The sequence below is a fragment of the Dreissena polymorpha genome, chromosome 10, assembly GCF_020536995.1.
Source record: "Dreissena polymorpha isolate Duluth1 chromosome 10, UMN_Dpol_1.0, whole genome shotgun sequence".
NCBI lineage: Eukaryota > Metazoa > Mollusca > Bivalvia > Myida > Dreissenidae > Dreissena > Dreissena polymorpha.
The window spans coordinates 7,557,914-7,579,483 of record NC_068364.1 but is presented as its reverse complement, the minus strand read 5'-3'; the positions used below and the strand labels follow the sequence as shown (position 1 = coordinate 7,579,483).

At 33.7% G+C, this 21,570-nt stretch overlaps 2 protein-coding genes across 2 annotated transcripts in view; both read left to right on the top strand.

Moving 5' to 3' along the window:
* The window catches only part of LOC127848257 (eukaryotic peptide chain release factor GTP-binding subunit ERF3A-like), a 30,669-nt gene extending 25,059 nt beyond the window's left edge, over positions 1–5,610 (top strand). The window contains exons 14-15 of the mRNA XM_052380609.1: positions 1,019–1,102; positions 1,460–5,610. Of these exons, the coding sequence (XP_052236569.1) occupies positions 1,019–1,062 (44 nt within the window). The 3' untranslated portion in view covers positions 1,063–1,102; positions 1,460–5,610. The remainder of the gene's footprint in view (positions 1–1,018; positions 1,103–1,459) is intronic.
* Positions 5,611–7,668: 2,058 nt separating this feature from the next.
* Positions 7,669–21,570, top strand: part of LOC127848261 (tyrosine-protein phosphatase non-receptor type 13-like) — a 99,148-nt gene continuing 85,246 nt past the window's right edge. Inside the window, 4 exon segments of the mRNA XM_052380618.1 lie at positions 7,669–7,792; positions 15,931–16,061; positions 16,489–16,664; positions 20,727–20,792. Coding sequence (XP_052236578.1) covers positions 15,932–16,061; positions 16,489–16,664; positions 20,727–20,792 — 372 coding nt within the window. The 5' untranslated portion in view covers positions 7,669–7,792; position 15,931.

Below are 21,570 nucleotides of genomic sequence, written 5' to 3'. Positions count from 1 at the left end.
GGTTCTGGTTAGATGATTAATTTAGAGAGTTATGGCCCTTTGAAATTTTTGTTGCTAAACCATCCATCGTATTATTTTGTCCAAAGTTCTGCCCCTCAAGACGTTTCCTTTTATCTGAATATATAGTGCAATATTGTGACCAAAAAAAACTTTGGGGAGCATTACACGTCTCCGACGGTTTCTTGTTTAAATTGGGAACGGGGCTGATTACCGGACCAGATTTTGAATTGGTTTGTGAGCTGTATTGAGCACATAGTGCTATTTTGATCCATCCTATGTCTGGCTTCTGTGGTTTTGTGGTGTGTTGTAAACTTTAGGCTTGTTAATCTCTCAAGACATTTGTAGTTCACCTGAGCACAACGTTCTCAGGTGAGCTTTTTTATCACATTTTTAGCAGTGCATCGTCTATTTTCAACATGTGCCTAGTGAGCACTAGAGGTCTCATTTATTGTAAAAATTTTATTAGCTAAATTTATTGAAACTTTGAGCCGTCTAGCCCGCTTGGTAAATCTGCTGTAAATTGGCTGTAAATTAGCAGATGGCAGATTCAGTCAATTATTTTATGCTTTCCGGTGGTTTACAGAGAAATATCAGTGAAATAAAACTGGTATTTCACTGTTGTAAACAGTGAAAAATAACAGTGAAAAATATCGATATTTTTCACTGTTTTACTGTGAAATGACGTCATTTTTTCGACGAAATGACGTCATAGATCCAGCGAAACTATCCAGTTAAACTCTTTGACAATGTAAATTAACGGTGAAAAAATCATAAAATAAAAAGAAAATTTGTTAGATTCGATGGAATATCAATTTTAATTCACTCGTGATCATAAAAAAAAAACATTTTTTAAATCGTGGCTCCGCAACTCGTGAAAATATTATTTTATTTGATCACTCGTGAAATAAAATCGATATTCCATTGAATCCAACAAATATCCTCTATATATTAATACTTCGCATCAATGAGATAAAACTTTTTAATTCTCCAATCTCCAAAGCCTTTTTGTATTTTTCAGGTCGCACAGTTGCTATAGGACAAGTGTTGAAGATCATTGAATAATTGCTCTGTGTTCCCCAAATTAAGCATGGCAGTGCATAAGGTAACGCTGCAACACTACTGCAAACATATTGAAATGTATTAGAAATTTAAAGAATAAAAAACTAATTTTCAGTCTGTTATAGCGAAGCATTAAAGAACAAAGCAGGCTGTTAATATCATCAGTAACATCATGGTTCCTGTTGAGTCTGTATTTTACTATCCTCTGTGCCGGCTCCCTTCATTCAAGTCTAGAATTGAGATCATCTGAATAAGTCTTTTGATACAATCCAGCTTGCTAGCTCTGAATTAAAGCAATGAGTGGTTATCTCCTTTGTAATATGTAACAATATTAAACATGACAGAATAAGGTAATGGATTACAAATATAGAAACAATACAATATTTATCTTTTGTTGCAGTCCTGTACTGAGTTCATACGCAGAACTAGCAGGGTACCAGGCAACACCATGCCATCAAAAGCGATCATCGGGTTGGGTGTAGATAATTTTTGCAAATGCGTTGTTTTGTTTTCCATGAATGAGCAGTGTTTTAAGCACTTTTAACCCTGTTAAACTTACAGAACTTCTTAATATTTGTATGTGTATTCATGTATTTAGTTCTATTTACTATTTGTTTCTCCTGCTGAGTCTCAGAGACACCCAGGGCCTTGTATTCACCTATCTGTTTTAAGACTAACTCAGGAACATGGACTCTAGAAACCAAATTCCTGCACTAATGCGTCTGTTTATAGGCACAGTGGAATGTAGCAAATGTTATGATAATTGATGATAATATGTAAGGCCTAATGTACCCACTGTTATGATGATCGCTCATCAAAATTAACACTAGCTTACAAGGCCGGGACTTGTGCTCACCAGAACTTGCTTGTTTGAAGTGCTATTTCAATGATTTAAACTAAGCTTAATATTGCTTTGGTTTAAAAAAAGCCAAAACATTATAAAGAAACTTGATGCCTTAAAACAGGTTGGTGAAGATGGTTCTGGTTTAAAGGCGCATGTTCACATAATGGTTAATTTAACATTTTGATTATTGTTGTGACTTTTATCACAAATTACCAGTACCCACACACATGCAGGGGTTTTTCTGCCTATTTTGGGAAAAGGAGTCTTACCAAATTGGGAATATTTTATCGACAAAATTGTCCATTTGGGGAATTTTTGCTTCGATGAAACGTCTCATTTTGGGAAAACATTATGAATTTATCATGCTTAAATAAGTCAGTGGTTTTACAAATAAATTTGTTTTTATTTGTTATTTTGTCTTCTTTATATAAACACCTGCAATATTGGACATGTTCAACGTTTATTCAAGTACTGAAATTTTGTTGTTCAGTTACATTTACACTCTGAGATAAGAACTTTACAGTCAAAAACTTATAGCAGATATTTTTGACCAAAACAAACAGTGTTACACTGGTTAGTCACACAAGTTACAGCATTTTTTTTTCTGCTTTCTGTTTTTGAAAGCATCACACAGTTTCTCCAATGTTTTGTAATTCAGGTCTAGACCTTCAATGCAGGTAAGCATCAGTAAGTAAGTTTGGTTTGTGTGAATGTGCTGCCTAATGGGGAGCACAGCAGGTTCATGGTGCAGTGCTTGTTGGTATAATATACACATCAGCTGGACGAGTTGGATCATTAATAATCTAATAATCATAAGTCATAATAATCTAATAAACATGTCATAAGACACTTATTTAAAAAAAAAAAATATATATTTTTAAATTGGGATTTTTTTTTAGAATTTCGGTTTGGGATTGGGTCCGTTTGCTTTGGGAATGCCTCCGTTTTCCGGAGGCGCAGACAGTGCTGAAAAACCCCTGGCCTGTATATACAGATGACTATTGACACTCTATGCAGAAACATACTTGCTCTTGCACTATGTATATGATAGTAAATCTGTGTGAACAAAATTATGAAACAAGTATTTAAGTCAGTATGACTATGAATTAATTTATTATGGGCATTGTTTTGTAATTATTGTTTTTTTTTTTCAAATACACAGGATTTTCATACCACTGGCATTCAGTTGCTGTATTATGTTAAGTGAAATATTGTTCATAACAAAATGTTAAAGATACTGAATGTATTTTGTAGCATCGAAACAATTTCCGTGTTTGTTACTCAATATTTATGTTGGTTATTGTAATTTGCTGTATATTTATATAAACATTAAAACAAATCACTAACTTTTTTCCAACTTAAATTGCACATCAATGTTTTTCTAGATATTTACGCATATTAAAATCACAACATATGTTTCAACCATCAATAATCTGTTTTAAATCTGTTTTGAGTATTACTGTATGTTATTGTGTTATCAGTAAGTCATGGGTAATATTGTATCTTCTTGGTGCTCATAATACTTTGTTAACATTTCCTAAAAACCCTGTTATAGTGCTCAAAGTAGTCTAGTTGTATCCTCTCATTTTAACAGCAACATGACAGGATTTGTTTATTTGCAAGGATTTCACACTTTTATTGTCTGACACGTGATGACTGTTGATGCATTTTAACATTTCAACACAGTTGGAAAGGTTCACAACATTTGATTTACCCGGTAGTCAATTTTCCCATCTAGCTAACACTCTACATAAGAATTCAAGTACCTGTTCCAACATAAATCATGGGCATGGGTCTTCTGTGAATAAAAGTATCAACTAATACATGTGATAGTTAGAATTTAAATGTGCAAAAATTCTTGCCCTTTTGCTATTATTTTCCGCAACTATTCTGAACACATGAATCCATTTTGTTTACTGCTTATTCTTGTAGTGATTGGGTGTTATGGGTACTGACATTTTAGCATGATTCATTTAGAATCATTCTGCATTATAAGTTTGAATAATGTTTCTTTATTTGTTTTGTATTTATTTACCCCCTTAAGGTAAATCAATGAAGTTTCTTTTTTTCTCTGTAGTAAGGAGTTAAATTGACTTCTATGTACAGATTTTCACAGGAATTTTAATGATATAAACACATCTTCACAGTCTTGTGTCTGAGAAATAATGATCTGTTCACAAAGATATATTTTAAGGTCTATTATGTAAAACATACATCGTGTAATTTCTGGTTTGGGCGAGGTTTTGTTTGAAATAATTATGTCCATAATTATGAAAGCAAAGTGTTGTTCCTGCAATATTGCAATTTTCTGAAATATTGTGTATAGTATAATAGTAATTTATTTGATCATTGTTTATTTTCATATGTTAGTACTCATTTCACTGTTAAAAATACCAGCTTGTGAAGAGTACATGAAGGTTTGTTACAGGTTCAGTAAGATAGATCCATTTAAAGAGTGAGTTTATTTTGTATGTTTACTTAAGAAAAAGTTTCTGGTCCGTAAATATCTTATTTAGTTTAATTCCATATGCCTTTGTTTTCAGTGCTAGACAGTGGAACTTAATATAAGTTGAGGGAAAGTTGCACAAAACGTTTCTGGCACATATCAGTGTTTAATGATATAGTCCTAGCCAAATGTGACTGGCTAAATATGTTTTCCGTTTAAATAGTCGAAGTATGTAATTGAAGTTGTAGTATATGAAAACTTTTTCAAATCAAATCCTCCACTACCACCTTACTATGTGCTAAATACTGATACATGGCACTAATTATGCCCATGAGTTTGATCAGCTGTAAAGTTGACGATTTTGAGCAACAGTGCCCTGATGAACAGGGTTACTGAGATTTGTATATTGTCTAGATTGTTTAAATTACACACTATGGTAACTGTGCATTGTGTTCTCAGTAGAGAGCTTTATTTGTTACCTTTACCTTACAAAAAGGGATGTTGGAATTTTTATTGCTGGTTTGTGTTGATGATGTGTTGCAAAATACATATTAATAATATGTGCAAATTAGATATAATTCTATGAAATAATTTAAAACATGTCACTTATTATTAAATAATTGCCTACATTGTACTTGTGTTCATCTCCGATTGCTGAGTTTCAAGCTTTGAGTGACATTAATTTCACACCTCACCCTTAATTTATAATACATGTAGTAAAATATTTGTTTTACCGTGTGTTTTAATTCATTTTTTTTTAAATATTGATATCTTTTTCCAAAAGAATAAAAGATCATGGCAATTGCTGCCAAAAGTTAGAAAAACAAAAGTCCATTATCAGTGAACAATTCTTGTTACTTTTGATTATTTTTAAAGCGGGTGACCAATTAACCTGTGCAATACAGGACAATAAATAAAACATGACAATTATTTAAGTTGGGGTCACTACCTTGGAATAGTCTGTGCAAAGCATTGGGGATTTAAACCAATTTGATTATATAGAGAGGCATATACCATTTTCTTGATTTCAAACAAAACCCAGCTGTTTGATAAGTATTCAGGCTTTCTCTACCAAACTGCCAACTTCGATGACTAGAGTCATTTCATTTTGTGTGAGTTGTCAGAAAGTGCCAGTAAGATGGGCTATTTACGCATTGGAATGAATGAATTGTTACATTACATTTCAGCTGTTGTCATCACCAGATCGTTATTCACACAGCTGTCTTGTATCTTACTGATGAATACATTTTTATTTATTATATCTTGTGTTTTGTTGATTTTATTAGCTAAGATGATCTCTCAAGCCAGAACTTGAGGGCAATCACGTCCCTCTTGTATTATTTTCCACATTGGTTGTCATTGTGATTCTGCATACATAGAGTGAAGCATTTGTATCTGCTTACAAATGCTGTATCAGGGTATTTGTTGAGATCAATAGATTTAACGATTTAAATTTACACATGATCAGTGAAATAGATTTTGTATAAGTGGTTAAAAAATGTATGGTCTTACGAAATCAACATATTTCTTAGTTTAATGCTTTTTCACCTCTTTTTTACTTTCAGTTCTTAATGCAGAATTTTGCAAGAACAATAATATTGGCATCAAAGTAATGAAATCATTTCACAAATGTTGGGTGTAGGCATCTGACAAATGTTGGCTGTACTTATTTGAAAAATGGAACGAACAGTTACAATTCATCATTTGAAATAGATCGTTTTTCCTGATATTGTTCAAAGATTGAAACTGTGTAATTTACAATGTTAAATCACTGATATTTCCTAATAGCAGGTAAGCATTAAATAAAAAAGTTTTACACTCTTCAATCAATTAAACAGTTAAAATATATCATCTATATTCAGCATTAAAAAAATTGTCTGATGGTAATTGTAGAAAAAAATCCATTTTGGTAAAAGAAACCAATAAAGATAGGCCTTACTGGTACAAACATTCTTTGGACTCGTCCAAATAAATATTTATAATCTGTTGTATTCATGGTTCAACTGTGACAGAATTGTTATTGGTCAGTATTTTACATTTGCCACAGGGTAAGGTTCTTCATCGGAACAGAGTTGTTATCATCTTGCAGATGGCAAAGGTGAGAGTCTTTTAGTGACATAATGTACAAGTCATCTTCAGCAGACCTCCACATTAACTGGCAATAATTGGGTGACACCGAAGGCAGCCAAGAACACTTGGTGAAGAATCCCACATTATTTTCAACCAACCATGATTTTATGAGACTCCTAGATGAAACTACATCATTTTGTTGTCCAAGGCATTGCTATTATTCCGGTTTTCAGCTTGTTAGTTGCAATTAGCGCACTCCAAGCTATTGACCCTCCTGAGCTGTTCGTATGTACTCATAAAAGCTCAGAGCATTCAAGAAGAACTAGTTTTTTTAAGTCTCTTGTCACGTAGATCTCGTGTAAGACATCAACAAACCTCATTCTCTTGCATATACATGTACATGTAAGTCAAGTAATATTTATTTATAAAGTCGGGTATATAAACATATAAACACAAGCTCTGAAGAGCTTTTAAAACCGACTTATAAACTCAACATTTACATGATAACACAATAGCACTTATAGTATACAACTACCTAACGTAAGACATATAATAAAAAAAAGTTTAAACTGTTTAACATGACAAAATGAGCAATACATGGCAACACAACATTGGATAACGAAATCGATGATTTATCAAACCAGTCAGTCAATTAATTATTTAGATAATTAGACAAACAAAACAATCAACCGAGCAAACTGCTAAAATTGAACCTACTCAAGCATAGATGTCTGTAGATACAGATTTTGAAACAGCATAGTTATTTTATAGCATTAAAATATAATAATATTTTACCGTTTAAACCAGGGACCTATACAAACAATTTGTATAGGTCCCTGTTTAAACCAATGTATACTATTTAAACCAATAATTTCAACAAACACTGTTGAAGTACTTTATTAATATTAATTGTTCAAATATATGTGGTATTTTTACGGATATTGCGCGATAAGAGCATCAATGACATGGTTAGGTGGTTACTAACCGAAGCATGTCATAAGGCATTTATTCGGAGACATAGATCTATATCTCGGATTAATTTAAGCGGTATTGTAATAACACGATGGGACAGTGTTCACGGCCAATGTCAACGTTGTCTGCTAAAAGAAGTCTTCATTTAAATTTACTTTTACATCGAAGCGACGTTATTAATCAGTTTTAAATAGAAAAAAATCGTCTGTACACGGGAGGCTACTCTGAGTGAATCATTGAAAAAAGTTCGAAGAGTATATAGTCGAAACCCGATATTAACCAATCAGCAAACCCGTAACAGAAAGGATAAACATGGTGGCAAGAGAAACATCTGTCAAAATAGTAGAGTAAAGGAATTTCGTGCTTTCGCTAAAATGGAATACTAAAACATTAATTTAAAGGTAAGAACGTAATGTTTGTTCTGTATTTGAATACATTTGCAAAGTCATAACATCAGTCACTTTATCTTCGGTCTGTAGAACGCTATCAAATTGATGCAAATTGATCAATTGATAGGACATGTTTTGGCTGGGTATTGATTTTTACCTGAAAAAGAGCTAATTGATCTGAGTGACAGAGAGATGGTATTTGGTGGATCAAGACAATGGCAATGACACGGGGCTGTTTATATCTTAAATCGGCATCTTAGCTAGATAGGCCTGCTATGAACATTAACAGGTGTCCAGTCATTACACCCCCTGGACGTTACACCCCTGGTCATTACACCCTCTAAGCCTGGACATTACACCCACCAAGATATTGATTAGATTAGAAAGGTGTAATCAACTTATGAACCACTAATTGGATTTGTCATGTAAGATGACACTGATGAGATTAATGGTTGCTCAAATTATTTAATTGAGCAGCCATCATTTAAAACATTAATTTTTATTTTACCAGAATGACTGTAACAATATGCATCTAAATAATAAATACTTTTTTTTCAAGAATATACAGGAAAAAACTTGAAGAAATAAAAATAAAGATAAATAAAATAAATATTTAGAATAAACAAAACACAATCTTAATTCATATACATTTATTTTTATTTCACCATAATGTAATAATATGCAACTAAATCATAAATAATACAGACAGAAAAAACTTTGAAAACAAAATAAAATAATGATAAATACAATAATTATTTAGAATAAACAAAACACAATCTTAATTCATATACATTTATTTTTATTTCACCATAATGTTATAATATGCATCTAAATCATAAATACTTTTTTCAAGAATATACAATTATAAATATAATTTAAACATCACAAAAGAAGATTTTAATTAAATAAGGTATTAAATCAATCATTATTCTGTAATTGATATGTTTTGTTTTTTTAAGTAATTTATTGTAAAAAAAAATCTTTAAAGCTTTAAGAAATAATTCTTTATTATTTATGGAAACGGCCTCAAATACATAAGGACTAAGGCAATCTCTTTATCTCAGTGTATCACATCTGTTACTTAAGTTTTATTAACAAACAGACAAACAAACAATAAAAAAACACTTGGCAAGGCCCCCATTGAACACACATTAAAGCAGAAACATCATTAATCAAGTGAAGTGTGCCCCATGGTAGGTGTGATAACACCTTAGTAACCTAATCAATTATGTTTACATCTTGGTGGGTGTAATGTCCAGGCTTAGAGGGTGTAATGACTAGGGGTGTAACGTCCAGGGGGTGTAACGACTGGAAATCCATTAACAAATATTGTGTTAAACCAAACCAAAAAGGCAAAATGTTGTTGACTTTTCACATTTTGGCATGTATTGAAGTTTGTCATTAAATGCTTTATATAGATATATGTTTACATTGGATCTCAAAAGCTCCATTAAATATAAAAAATGTGAATTGCAAGATAACTTTCTTAGATTTAGCAAATTATTAGAAAATGACTCCAGTCTGGTCTGTATTTCCAAACTGCCCATTGGATTAAAACCAAACATCTGTCTGAGTCAAGATTTATCCTGCATAATTTAACATGGAATTCAGAAAAAAACCGGTAATTGAAGTCTGTGTGTACTAAATTTGTATTACCAATTTATTAATGGAAGTACAGCCTATAGATGCTGCAAGTTAAAGGGTCACATGTTTGTACATTAATTTAGGCATTCCTTTCTCTCTATAATATATACATGTATACACCACGGACTCTAGATTACACGGATATGAAACGGGACCGTTACACCAAATATCTTGTTGTGTCTAAGTCACGTGACCGTGTCGTATCTGTCGATCTTTTATCGAAGCGCCGATGTTATACATTTGATGTACCCACTCACGTATTTTGTTAAATTATAGTTTCATTTCTAGGCCGATTTTGACAAATTATATATCATTAGAAAGCTTACGTAATGTAGTTTTCAGATATATAAATATATATTAAGTTTTTCTTCTGATTTTGGCAGCTCGGCGAGTTATAACTTTAACTTTTGCAAATATCATACCGTTTTGGAGTTTTAGAATCTAGATTTACGGTTGACATGTTCGTACTTTATACCGATTTGTAGCGTTTACATTTGGAGTTCAGTTTTAAAAATAACATCTTGCTTAGGAGAATAGAATTCTGTATATGATAGAAAAAAAATTGGTTTAAAAATGAAAGCAAGTAAGGAATGAAGGCGGAAATAAGTAGCGCGCGGTCCTAACGAACCGAACTGATGGCGATTATGCTTTTGTTTAGATACCGGCCATTGAATTTCCTTTGCCACGATTATTATATTTTTTATGGAATATATTGAAATATTTTGTTCTAGAGACATATACATAAAGCTAAGTATTAATGAAGCTTAATAAATTTACGATTTCAGCTCTTGATTATAACACAGAAAGGGTGTTAATTTTATGATGAAACAGCGTATACAAATGTATAGCGGACCCTCTTGATATTTTTCGGCTTTGCATACTTCAAATATAATGGGTGTCAAAACATTCATCGTTTGTTGTTTATTATCAAAAAGGTAATTATGTAAAATTATATGAAAGGTTATTAACCATAAATTATCAATTAATTAAAATTATTTAAAGATTCTTGAAAATCACGGTCAACTGTCTATGCATGTGTATTGAAATATCTTTATAAGTTAACAGAGTTATAAATATATAGAATTCTAAATTAAAACTCTGTATTATTTGTATTTTTCGGAAAGATTATTTAACCCCGTTGTGGTCAAATGAGAATGCTGTTTTTAATTATGTTGTTCCGTACACTACCATACACTCTTTATAGGACTACGAAATGACGGAGTTTTTTTTACCGGTACCCGCTAAATACGTTAAATGTTAAGTATTAGATTTTTTAAATGTTTAAAATGTACATGTATAGGTATTAAGCACTTATAATTATTGTGATTTAGCTGGCTGACATCTATACAGTATTTAGTTTATGGCAATCTGTATGGGCAGATGACTATAAATGTTTTCAATACGCTACATATCTTATAAACGCAAAATTGAGTATTTGGCGTTACATTACTCCAAGAAATGACCACTAATACCACGAGAAGACATGGAGGTATCATAAAAAGTGTAATCTGACCAGACATTGCCACCTGTGGTAAGGGACCAATATACAAGTATAGGTCCCTGCTGTGGCGGATGACACCATAGTGTTATTTAGTATTGGTCGGCACAGTTTCTGATCATAACGAGATAATTGGTTTGTGCTGAACACAGGGGCAATAAAACCACAGATCTATCAATAAACAAGATTATTGAGATATCTTTTTTTGAACACCGCGATAAAAATGCTCAAACCATGGACTCTAGATTACACGGATAAGAAACATGGCAACATTCTCAGAATCATCACTGCTATATGTGTAATCACCTAACAATTCGTCTAAAAATAATTTATATATTTGAGTTGAAGACGATGTACTGTTGTTTAAGTCTGAATAAACTATCTGTCTGCCTGTCTAAATCCGAGCCGTCATCGTCCCGGTGAAAAAAAATCTGATTTTCAATAGTTGGACATGATGCCCTGATGTCAAAATACGAAATGAACCGCGTAACACGGACCGTGATTTTCAAGAATCTTTAATAAATTGATTATTTAAGGTAAATAACATTTCAAATAATTATACATAATTACCTTGTTGATAATAAACAGCAAACGATGAATGTTTTTGACACCCATTTTATTTCAAGTATGCATGCAAAGCCGAATAATATCGAGAGGGTCCGCTATATACGCTGTTTCATCATAAATTTTACACCCTTTCTGTGTTATAAACAAGAGCTGAAATCGTTAATTTATTAAGATTTATTTATAATAAGCTTTATTGATATGTTTCGTGAACAAAATACTACAATATATTCCATAAAAAATATAATAAGATGGCAAAAGAAATTCAATGGCCGTTTTCTGAACAAAAGCATAATCGCCAAGACCGTAGCATCAGTTCAGTGCGTTAGGAACGCGCGCTACATTTTCCAGCCTTCATTCCTTAATTACTTTCGTTTTTAAACAATTTTTTTTTCTATCGTATACAGAATTCTATTCTCCTAAGCAAGATGTAATTTTTAAAACTGAACTCCAAATATAAACGCTACAAATTGGTATTAAGTACGAACATGTCAACCGTAAATCTAGATTCTAAAACTCCAAAACGGTATGATATTTGCAAAAGTTAAAGTTATAACTCGCCAGGCTGTCGAAATCAGAAGAAAAACTTAATATATATTGATATATCTGTTTACTACGTAACGTAAGCTTTCTAATGATATATAATTTGTCAAAATCGGCCGAGAAATGAAACTATAATTTAACAAAAGACGTGAGTGGGTACATCAAAATGTATAACCTCGGCGCTTCGCTGTACGCTAATCGTAAAAGATCGATAGCCAAAACACGTTAAAACGCGCGGTGGTAAAACATCAAATGTGTATTTCTTGTGTTTAACTCGCTATAAATCCATTAATAACAACGGGAATATACTAAAAGTTATATTTTTTTGAAAGAGGAATTAATAAGCAACAAGATAACGTTTAAACCAATAAAATCGGATGAATAGTTGTTGCATAAGATTGAATTTACTACAGTAAGGGTCAAATACTCGATTCATCTCCTGTCAATATACACTCCGTGTATACACATACTTCATTCTCATTTCAAACATTTTATGGCAATACATTTATATTGCGCATGAATTAATAAATTTAATGTAAATATAAAATAAGTAAAAGCAAGTGATAATAGTACAATCACAAGTTAATATATACTATTATTTTATATTATTTCAATAAATGATACATATTCCCTAAATACATAAATAACTGAATATTATGGTGATACTTATAAATAAGAATGCAATAATGCATAATTGAATAAAAACATATTGGTCCTGAAATAAGTTTTTCATTTAGTTTAGAAAACACACACAAAATATGTAATATATATTTAAATACCTTTACAGAAAATGGATTTATGCATATGTGTTTGTTTGTTTTTTGTTCAAATGCGCGGCCAGTATAACTTATACTATAAGGCCCTATTTTCAATGGGAAACGGTATATATTTTAGTTTAAACCTATTTATTTTAGCTCGATTGCATAGAAAGCTTATGGCTTATATTCACGCTCCCGAGTCTGTTTCCTAGGCCTAGAACCAGTACTTGGTGTCTTTGAGGGAGATTTAAAGAACGCTCCCACGTTTGGGATCGAACCCGTGACTCCCGGTCGCTAGGCGGATAACATATATATTACACCACGGCAACCTTTCTTAAATATATTTTACCAGATGGGATCTACAAATTTCCAAATGAAGGTTTTCAAAAAAAAAAGTTTTGTAAGATCTCAACATTAAGTTCATCTCCCATCCAGCTCTACCTTATATTGAAAACACTTTTATTCTCAATTTTGTAGGATTTGATAGCAAAACAACAACATTTACACAGAACAGTATGTTTGATGTGTTGCTATAATAAACCTCTGATGTTGTTGATACTTGATGATAGACAATCTCTCACTATAACAGCAATAGGCAGAAAGATAAATGGACCTCTGCGGATCCCAGCTAATCTCAATGAATAATCCTCTATCATTCACAGGCTATCACTGTGACAATGTGTAATCATCCTCTATCATTCACAGGCTATCACTGTGACAATGTGTAATCATCCTCTATCATTAACAGGCTATCATTGTGACAATGTGTAATCATCCTCTATCATTAACAGGCTATCATTGTGACAATGTGTAATCATCCTCTATCATTAACAGGCTATCATTGTGACAATGTGATTGGGAATATAACACCTATTTTATTTATATAAATATTAAGCCAAAGATACTAATTTTGCCAGGTATATGTACCACTACCAGTTAATATAATAATCAGTTTTTGGAACTTTCTATTGACATTATTGTAACCTCAGTTTGCTCAAATATGGTTGGTATCATTTGTATTCGGACATTGTGTATATGCTAACACAATTTCTAACTTCAATAATTGATGAGTCATCTTAATGCTTTCACATTGAGTTCTGCACAGAAAAGAAACCAACGGAACTATCAGTTATCAAAACAGTTACATGCACGCTTTGTTGGCTTTGTCATATTTCCTGTTATAAATTTGCTGCTGTCATTAACCATGGTGTAGAAGCATATCGGTCACTTTTCTGTCAAAATGCTGCGTTTTTGTTCATTCTTCGCTGCCTCTCTGTCATAAATGAGAAAAATGGATGCTCAGAATTCACTGTTAACCATTATCCAATCAAATGATTGTTGATTTTCAGACTTCGTTAGAGTATTTGTAAATGTAATTTCATTGGTCATTAATTGTCTCATGTACGAAAAGGGAAATCTTGTCAGCAAGTGTATAATGTAGTGACACTGGGTTACCATGATGTCCACTTTCATACCATGAAATATAAGGAAAAACAACTTAAGAAGGCTTGTTGACTTGCTAATAATGTTTGTTTGCATTGGGCCAACTTGCAAGAACATGTTAAAAATACATTTTAAGTTGGAGCATGAGTCAATTATATTTGCTTTAAAATCAATTAACAATCCAAAAGTTACAAAGTTAAACCCTCCTCAATTTGTACCTTTTGAAAGCATTTATGACATTTGATATTATAAATTTCTGTTACTATAAGAAGCATCTACTGTGGCGTTCCAAATGAGAGAAAAGCTGGGATGCCTGGCTTATCAGTAATGGTCTGATCTGTCATGTTCTGGCACAGTTCCAGACAACTGTTCTCTGTTAAATGATAATTAAAGATAAATGGCTTTACATCATGGAGAAGGTGTGTTTCTCACTCATGGAATATGGGGAGTGTAAAGAGGTCACCATTGTTTTCATGGCTACATGGAGTGTCAAATAAAAAAGAGAAGTTGTGGTTGTTAATGATTAATACTATGTATACGATAATTTATTACTGCCCTTGTCTAGGCTATTACTTATACCGGTATACTGTTCATAATTGAGTGACCACTTAATTATACCCATACACACCCAACAAACGAAGTTTAGGGGGGTATATAGGAGTAAACTTGTCCGTCGGTCGGTCCGTATAAAGTGTCCACTTTCTAATTCAAGTTGTTTACACCAAACTTGGTCAGATGTTGTATCTAGTCAAAAACTAGGTCACAGGGTCACTTTGTACGTTTTAAACATTGAGCATGGTGTTTGCTCTTTAATTCAAGTAGTTTTCATCCGATCTTCTCCAAACTTGGTCAGAAGTGGTATCTAGATGATGTTTAGGTCAAGTTTGAATATGGGTCATGCCAGGTCAAAATTTAGGTCAAGGGGTCACTTAGTGTGTTTTAAACATTCAGCATGTTGTTCACTCTAATTTAAGTATAGTTTTCATCCAATATGTTCACCAAACTTGGTCAGAAGTTTTATCTAGATGATCTTAAGGCCAAGTTCGAACATGGGCCATGCCAGATCATAAACTAGGTCACGGGATCACTTAGTACGTTTTACTTATTCAGCATGGTGTCCGTTCTCGAATTCAAGTACATGTAGTTTTCATTGGATCTTCACCACACTTAGTCAGAAGTTGTATCTAGATGATGTGTAGGTCAAACATGGGCCATGCCGGGTCAAAAACTAGGTCATGGGGTCACTTAGACAAAATAAATAGTGTGTTTTAAACATTTAGCATGGTGTCCGCTGTTTTTTCTGAAGACAAAATATTCTGTGTCAATGCGGCATGTGGGGGTATTCGTCACCTCTGTGACAAAGCTCTAGTTGAGATTCTTGTAATGTCAAAATGATCAAACTGACTTTAAAAAAAACTATGTTCCTAATTTTACATCTGCTTGTGTACTGGCAGTGAAATTCAGCCCTGTTTTTCCACGTTTACCACCCGTAGAACCTGTGCAAAAATCAACAAATGTCATCTTTTTTTTGCAATAGCTATAAGGCCAAAGTAATGTATAACTTAACATGGGACACTTTATTTGATATAAAAAGGGAACCACTTATCAACTGTGGGTCTTTGTCTCTGTGTCATGACACAATAGTAGGGAGAAGCCTTAACCCTGCTAATGCAGTGTATATCTGCCTCTCTTTGTTTCAGTATGCCGTCAGCAAGTGTGACAGTGTCAGTAAGTGAGGTGTTGGAGGTGAGGGCAGGGCCCCTGACGGATCATGAGATCTGGGCCCTTCTCTACAGAGCACTTCACACGCTCACTGAGGCTTTCTCATCAGGTATGGCAACATTATAATACATATAATATACAAAGTTGTTTAAAGCCTTGTAAGAAAAGCTTTGCAGATTTTAAAATAATTAAATGCATTCCTTACAAACAAGTTAGTTTTCAGTTAAATGCCATTTACTTTCATTAGAACGAAGCCTTTAAATGACTTGAATAGTATTTTTTTTTATCAAAATACTAATGAAAGAATTTTAGTAAAAGGGACTGATTGAGGAAAAATGGAGTTAAAAATTAGAGCAGTTTTTAGTTACTGGCATACAAACATGTTTTCGTACTCCATACTTGTTATTTCCTAAGATCAGCCATGTTAGTAATAAAATCTGAAAATGTGAAAAGCTTTTAATACACTTTTGTTTCATTAAATTGAAGAAAACTTTAATGTTAGTGCCCAGTAACTAACAAGGCTTTCTATTTTCAAGGATCCTGCTATACAGAGCAAGGTCCAGCTTTCGTAATCAACCCTGATGCCATCCACCTGACCTCAGTGGGGGCGGTCCAGTTTGGCTCCGCCCAAAAGGTGCAGCAGTACGCCAACTATGTGGCGCCGGAATGTGTGGAACCAGAGTTTGTCACCTCACAGACCTCAGTGGAGCTGGTATGCTCGTTATTGATGATCACTCACATGCCTTATTGCACCATTCATGTCAAGCTCACACACAGCTTGATAAGATGTGATAATGGTTGAGTTATCATGTGTGTACCTTTGTAGCCCTTTTAAGCTTGTCAGACTATCAGCATGAAGAAAGTGTTTTGGTAAGAGCCATGTGTCTGACTCCAATGTCAAGGTCATATTAAGAGGTCAATCATCAAGTTTTGCAGGTTCAGACTGAAGCTACCTCACTACCGTATACATGCACTTATAAGACGCCCTCGCTTATAAGACGCACCCCGACTTTGGACTTTATAATGGGTGGATTTGAGACTGACCCGCGTGTAAGACGCGGTCAAATTTAGCCGTTTTCATCGGCCGAAAAAATGGCCGAAAAATGGCAGAATGTTAAAGAAAATCATCAATTACTAACACATTGAGAATTTTTCAAACTCGCGCTGCATACAATTAGTAATTCACGCAAGTCTGAAAAATAAAACAATCAAACAACAAAGTAAATAATATTTGTTTATTTTATGATATATTAGTGGGTTTTAATTTGTTTTCAAGTATTATTCATGCAATAAAATTAATTATCAAATTAACAAAATTTCTTACAATTGCGTATTTAATCATTTGCCCTAACAATTGCAAACATATTACGTTCGTAATATCAATGCACAAGCAAAATTGATCGTATCAGTCATCTTAATTGTATTGTTTGACAGGTATTGAAAACTAATAGGCAGTTATTTTAAAAGCGTATAGTTTTATTACCTAGATTATGCAAATTTTACGCCCATTGTCTATCAACAATAGGTAACGCCTACTTTCATAAAATTAGCCAATCGCGTGATAGAGTGATAGACTCAGAAGCGCAGATCGAAATCACGTGTCAAGAAGAAAGCCATATGCGGATAATTGCATGCGGTCGCTCTTTGCTCCCATCGTTGTTGGCCCCTAATAAATAAGGTGTCATCGGCATTAGGGGGTCGTCTGAAAAAACGTGTTTATTTAACAATTGACAGTTGCAAACTGGTAACTTATTTCAGAGGATACTCTAATTGTCAATTATGTCTAAATTGACAATTAACGACGTGGAACAAAGATGATCAGGACATACAAACCTGTCAAGTAGCATTTGTAATCGGCAGCGTGTTTATTTAACACTTGACAGTTTGAAACTGAGAATTGATTTTGCTGTTGTTTTAAGCATGTTGGCATCGTGTCGCTGCTTACACACGTATACTATAATGGCCAATTTATATGATATTTAACGACGTCGCGCGCAGACAATCAGGTGATACAAACTTTTCAAGAATAATCACGGACAATATAACGTCTTACGCCCCAAAAATAACAAAATTCAAATTAAAAATAATAGACAACAAAATCAGTAACAATACCGGTACATTTTTATGCCCCCCTTCGAAGAAGAGGGGGTATATTGCTTTGCTCATGTCGGTCTGTCTGTCTGTTGGTAGGTCGGTCGGTCAGTCCGTCCACCAGGTGGTTGTCAGACGATAACTCAAGAACGCTTGGGCCTAGGATCATGAAACTTCATAGGTACATTCATCATGACTTACAGATGACCCCTATTGATTTTGAGGTCACTAGGTCAAAGGTCAAGTTCACGGTGACCCGAAATAGTAAAATGGTTTCCGGATGATAACTAAAGAACCCATACGCCTAGGATCATGAAACTTCATGGGTAGATTGATCATGACTCGCAGATGACCCCTATTGATTTTGAGGTCACTAGGTCAAAGGTCAAGGTCACAGTGACCAGAAATAGTAAAATGGTTTCTGGATGATTACTCAAGAACGCATACGCCTAGGATCATGAAACTTCATGGGTAGATTGATCATTACTCGCAGATGACCCCTATTGATTTTGAGGTCACTAGGTCAAAGGTCAAGGTCACGGTGACCTGAAATAGTAAAATGATATTCGGATGATAATTCAAGAACGCATATGCCTAGGATCATGAAACTTTATAGGTAGATTGATCATGACTCGCAGATGACCCCTATTGATGTTCAGGTCACTAGGTCAAAGGTCAAGGTCACAGTGACCTGAAATAGTAAAATGATTTTGGGATGATAACTCAAGAATGCATATGCCTAGGATCATGAAACTTCATAGGTAGATTGATCATGACTCGCAGATGACCCCTATTGATTTTGAGGTCACAAGGTCAAAGGTCAAGGTCACGGTGACCCGAAATAGTAAAATGTTTTTTGGATGATAACTCAAGAACGCTTTTGCCTAGGATCATGACACTTCATAGGTACATTGATTGTGACTTGCAGATGACCCCTATTGATTTTCAGGTCACTAGGTCAAAGGTCAAGGTCACAGTGACAAAAGTCGTATTCACACAATGGCTGCCAGTACAATGGACAGCCCATATGAGGGGCATGCATGTTTTACAAACAGCCCTTGTATTACAAATAAATCGGTAACTGAACATAGCGTTCCGATACACGGTACGGGCCAATACAGACTTTAGAGAAAATGCAAATGGCTGCCGCGATGATTCAAAACAACGTACAAGTGTCCAACTTGGCTAGCATAAGCCCAGTAAACTCGATATTTTGAATTTTTTTGTTTATTTTCTCCAGTATCTTGCTTATAAGACGCGACCGCAACTGTAACTTATTAATTTGAGTCTTAAAAATGCGTCTTATAAGCGCACGTATACGGTAATCAGTCGCTTCAAACTAATTTCACAAATATACATATGTGATGATCGGAAGAAGTTATCCCGCATGTAAGACCTGATAGTTTGAAGGTTAGGGTAACACCAAGGTGACATTTCTCAAAATTACAAAATGAATGTCATCTTGACATTGCCCTCAACACGTTGCTGACAATCATATGGTTTATATAAAGTTTTGAGTTGTCTGTTGCAATATTCAGACTTTAGGTAAGTGATTTTTATGCCCCCTTTCGAAGAAAAGGGGGTATATAGTTTTCTTACTGTCCGTCTGTCTGTCTGTCAGTCTGTCACACTTTTCGTGTCCGCTCCCTAATTAAAATAGTTTTCATCCAATCTTTACAAACTTGGTTAGAAGTTGTATCTAGACAATATCTAGGTCAAGTTCGAATATGGGTCATGTCGGGTCAAAAACTAGGTCACGGGGTCGAAAAAACAAATCCAAGGGAAGTAATAAGCTTAAAATGGACATAATTATCTGACCTGCCAAATTATATTTTTGTTAAATAAATCAAAGCGGCGCAGTAGGCGGCATTGTGTTTCTGACAAACACATTGTGGTAAATGGTCAAGGTCATCCTTCAAAGTCTATAAGGTCAAAAATACAAATCCAAGGGAAGTAATAAGCTTTAAAGGGAGATAATTATTCAAAATTGAACATAGCAACTTGATATTTGGCATGCATGTGTATCTCATGGAGCTGCACATTTTGAGCGGCTTTTAATTATTAGCTACTAAAAATAGAGATTTGTTAGAGACAATTATTTTCATACAATTATTTATATAATTAAAAATCTCAGATTATATATTTCCTTACCAAGAATTTAAGTTTTTTTCACAGTTACTGTACAGATTTTTTATTTTAATTATTTATAACTCAAATGATTGATTTGTCAAAGTTTTTTTTTTAATGATATAATTATCATTTCTTTCCTGTACTAATTTGTGAATGGTAGGGCTCATTACATACCTGTGGACTTATGTCCATAGATACATGATGAACTCTGGCTATGATCTCTTTGATATACCACAGGCCTTGGTTGTCAGTGATGTCTGACTTGGTCATTTTTGACTGTCTACAGACCCCCCCCCCCCCCCACTCATCCCGGTTGGATTGGACAAAATCCAAGGAAAGTAATAAGCTTTAAAGGGAGATGATTTCTATACCTGCCAAATGATAAATTTTATTTCAAAGCGGCGCAGTAGGGGGCATTGTGTTCCTGACGAACACATGTCTTGTTTGTATATTGAAATCTGAATCTACAATTTTAGTGTAGAACAGTAATTATTTTCAATTTCACTGCTATATTTACAGTATTAAAGATGAACATAAATTTGATATATTTCAGGTGTACATGTTTGCCCTTGGAAAGTCATTGATATATTCCTCAGAATATGGGCTCAAAACAGATGAGGTAAGTGAAGCTGGAAATACTGGTTATATTGTCTAATGGAAGCCCCTGTTACATGGACCTTTGTGTATTTAAAAAAAAGCCTTGCTTTGGAAAACATAGTTTAATGCATGTTCGTAAAGTGTCATCCCGTATTAGCCTTTGCAGTCTGCACAGGCTAATCTGGGACTACACTTTATGCATATGCATGATGCCAAGTTGATCCTGAGAGAGGCTGTACAGTATCTTGGGAATGTAGTCCTTATTGAATGCATGAACAAACTAAAGTTTGACAGGTGCATTTGTTTCTGTCTGATATAGAATAAATACAATATTATGGCATGATTCATGTATATAACAATACATGTGTATAGCATGCTTGGGATTATGATAATAATTGATCTTGTCCAAATCATTAAGTATAACATGAAAATATGTAAAGGAAATATATGTAACAGAAGTACAATCTATTGTAAAAAAGCTATAGAACAAAATAATGATGTACTAAAAATTATGATATTTAGAAACTTCATTACAAATGTTTGACAAGAATGCAATCTTTAACAAAACATTTGCAACCTCCTAAAACATATATCAAAAAATCAATTTAATGGAAAATAGCAATGTGACAAAATGTTTAATTTACTGTTGAAAAGCACAGCAATTTAATGCATAAAACTGTGTAACATCTGTCAGAAGCATAATAATCTTACAGAATTGAATACTAGAGAAAAATATCTTCACTTTAAACATGGTGAATTAGACTACTTTTTCTGGAATCAGTTTACATAAGAAGGAAAAT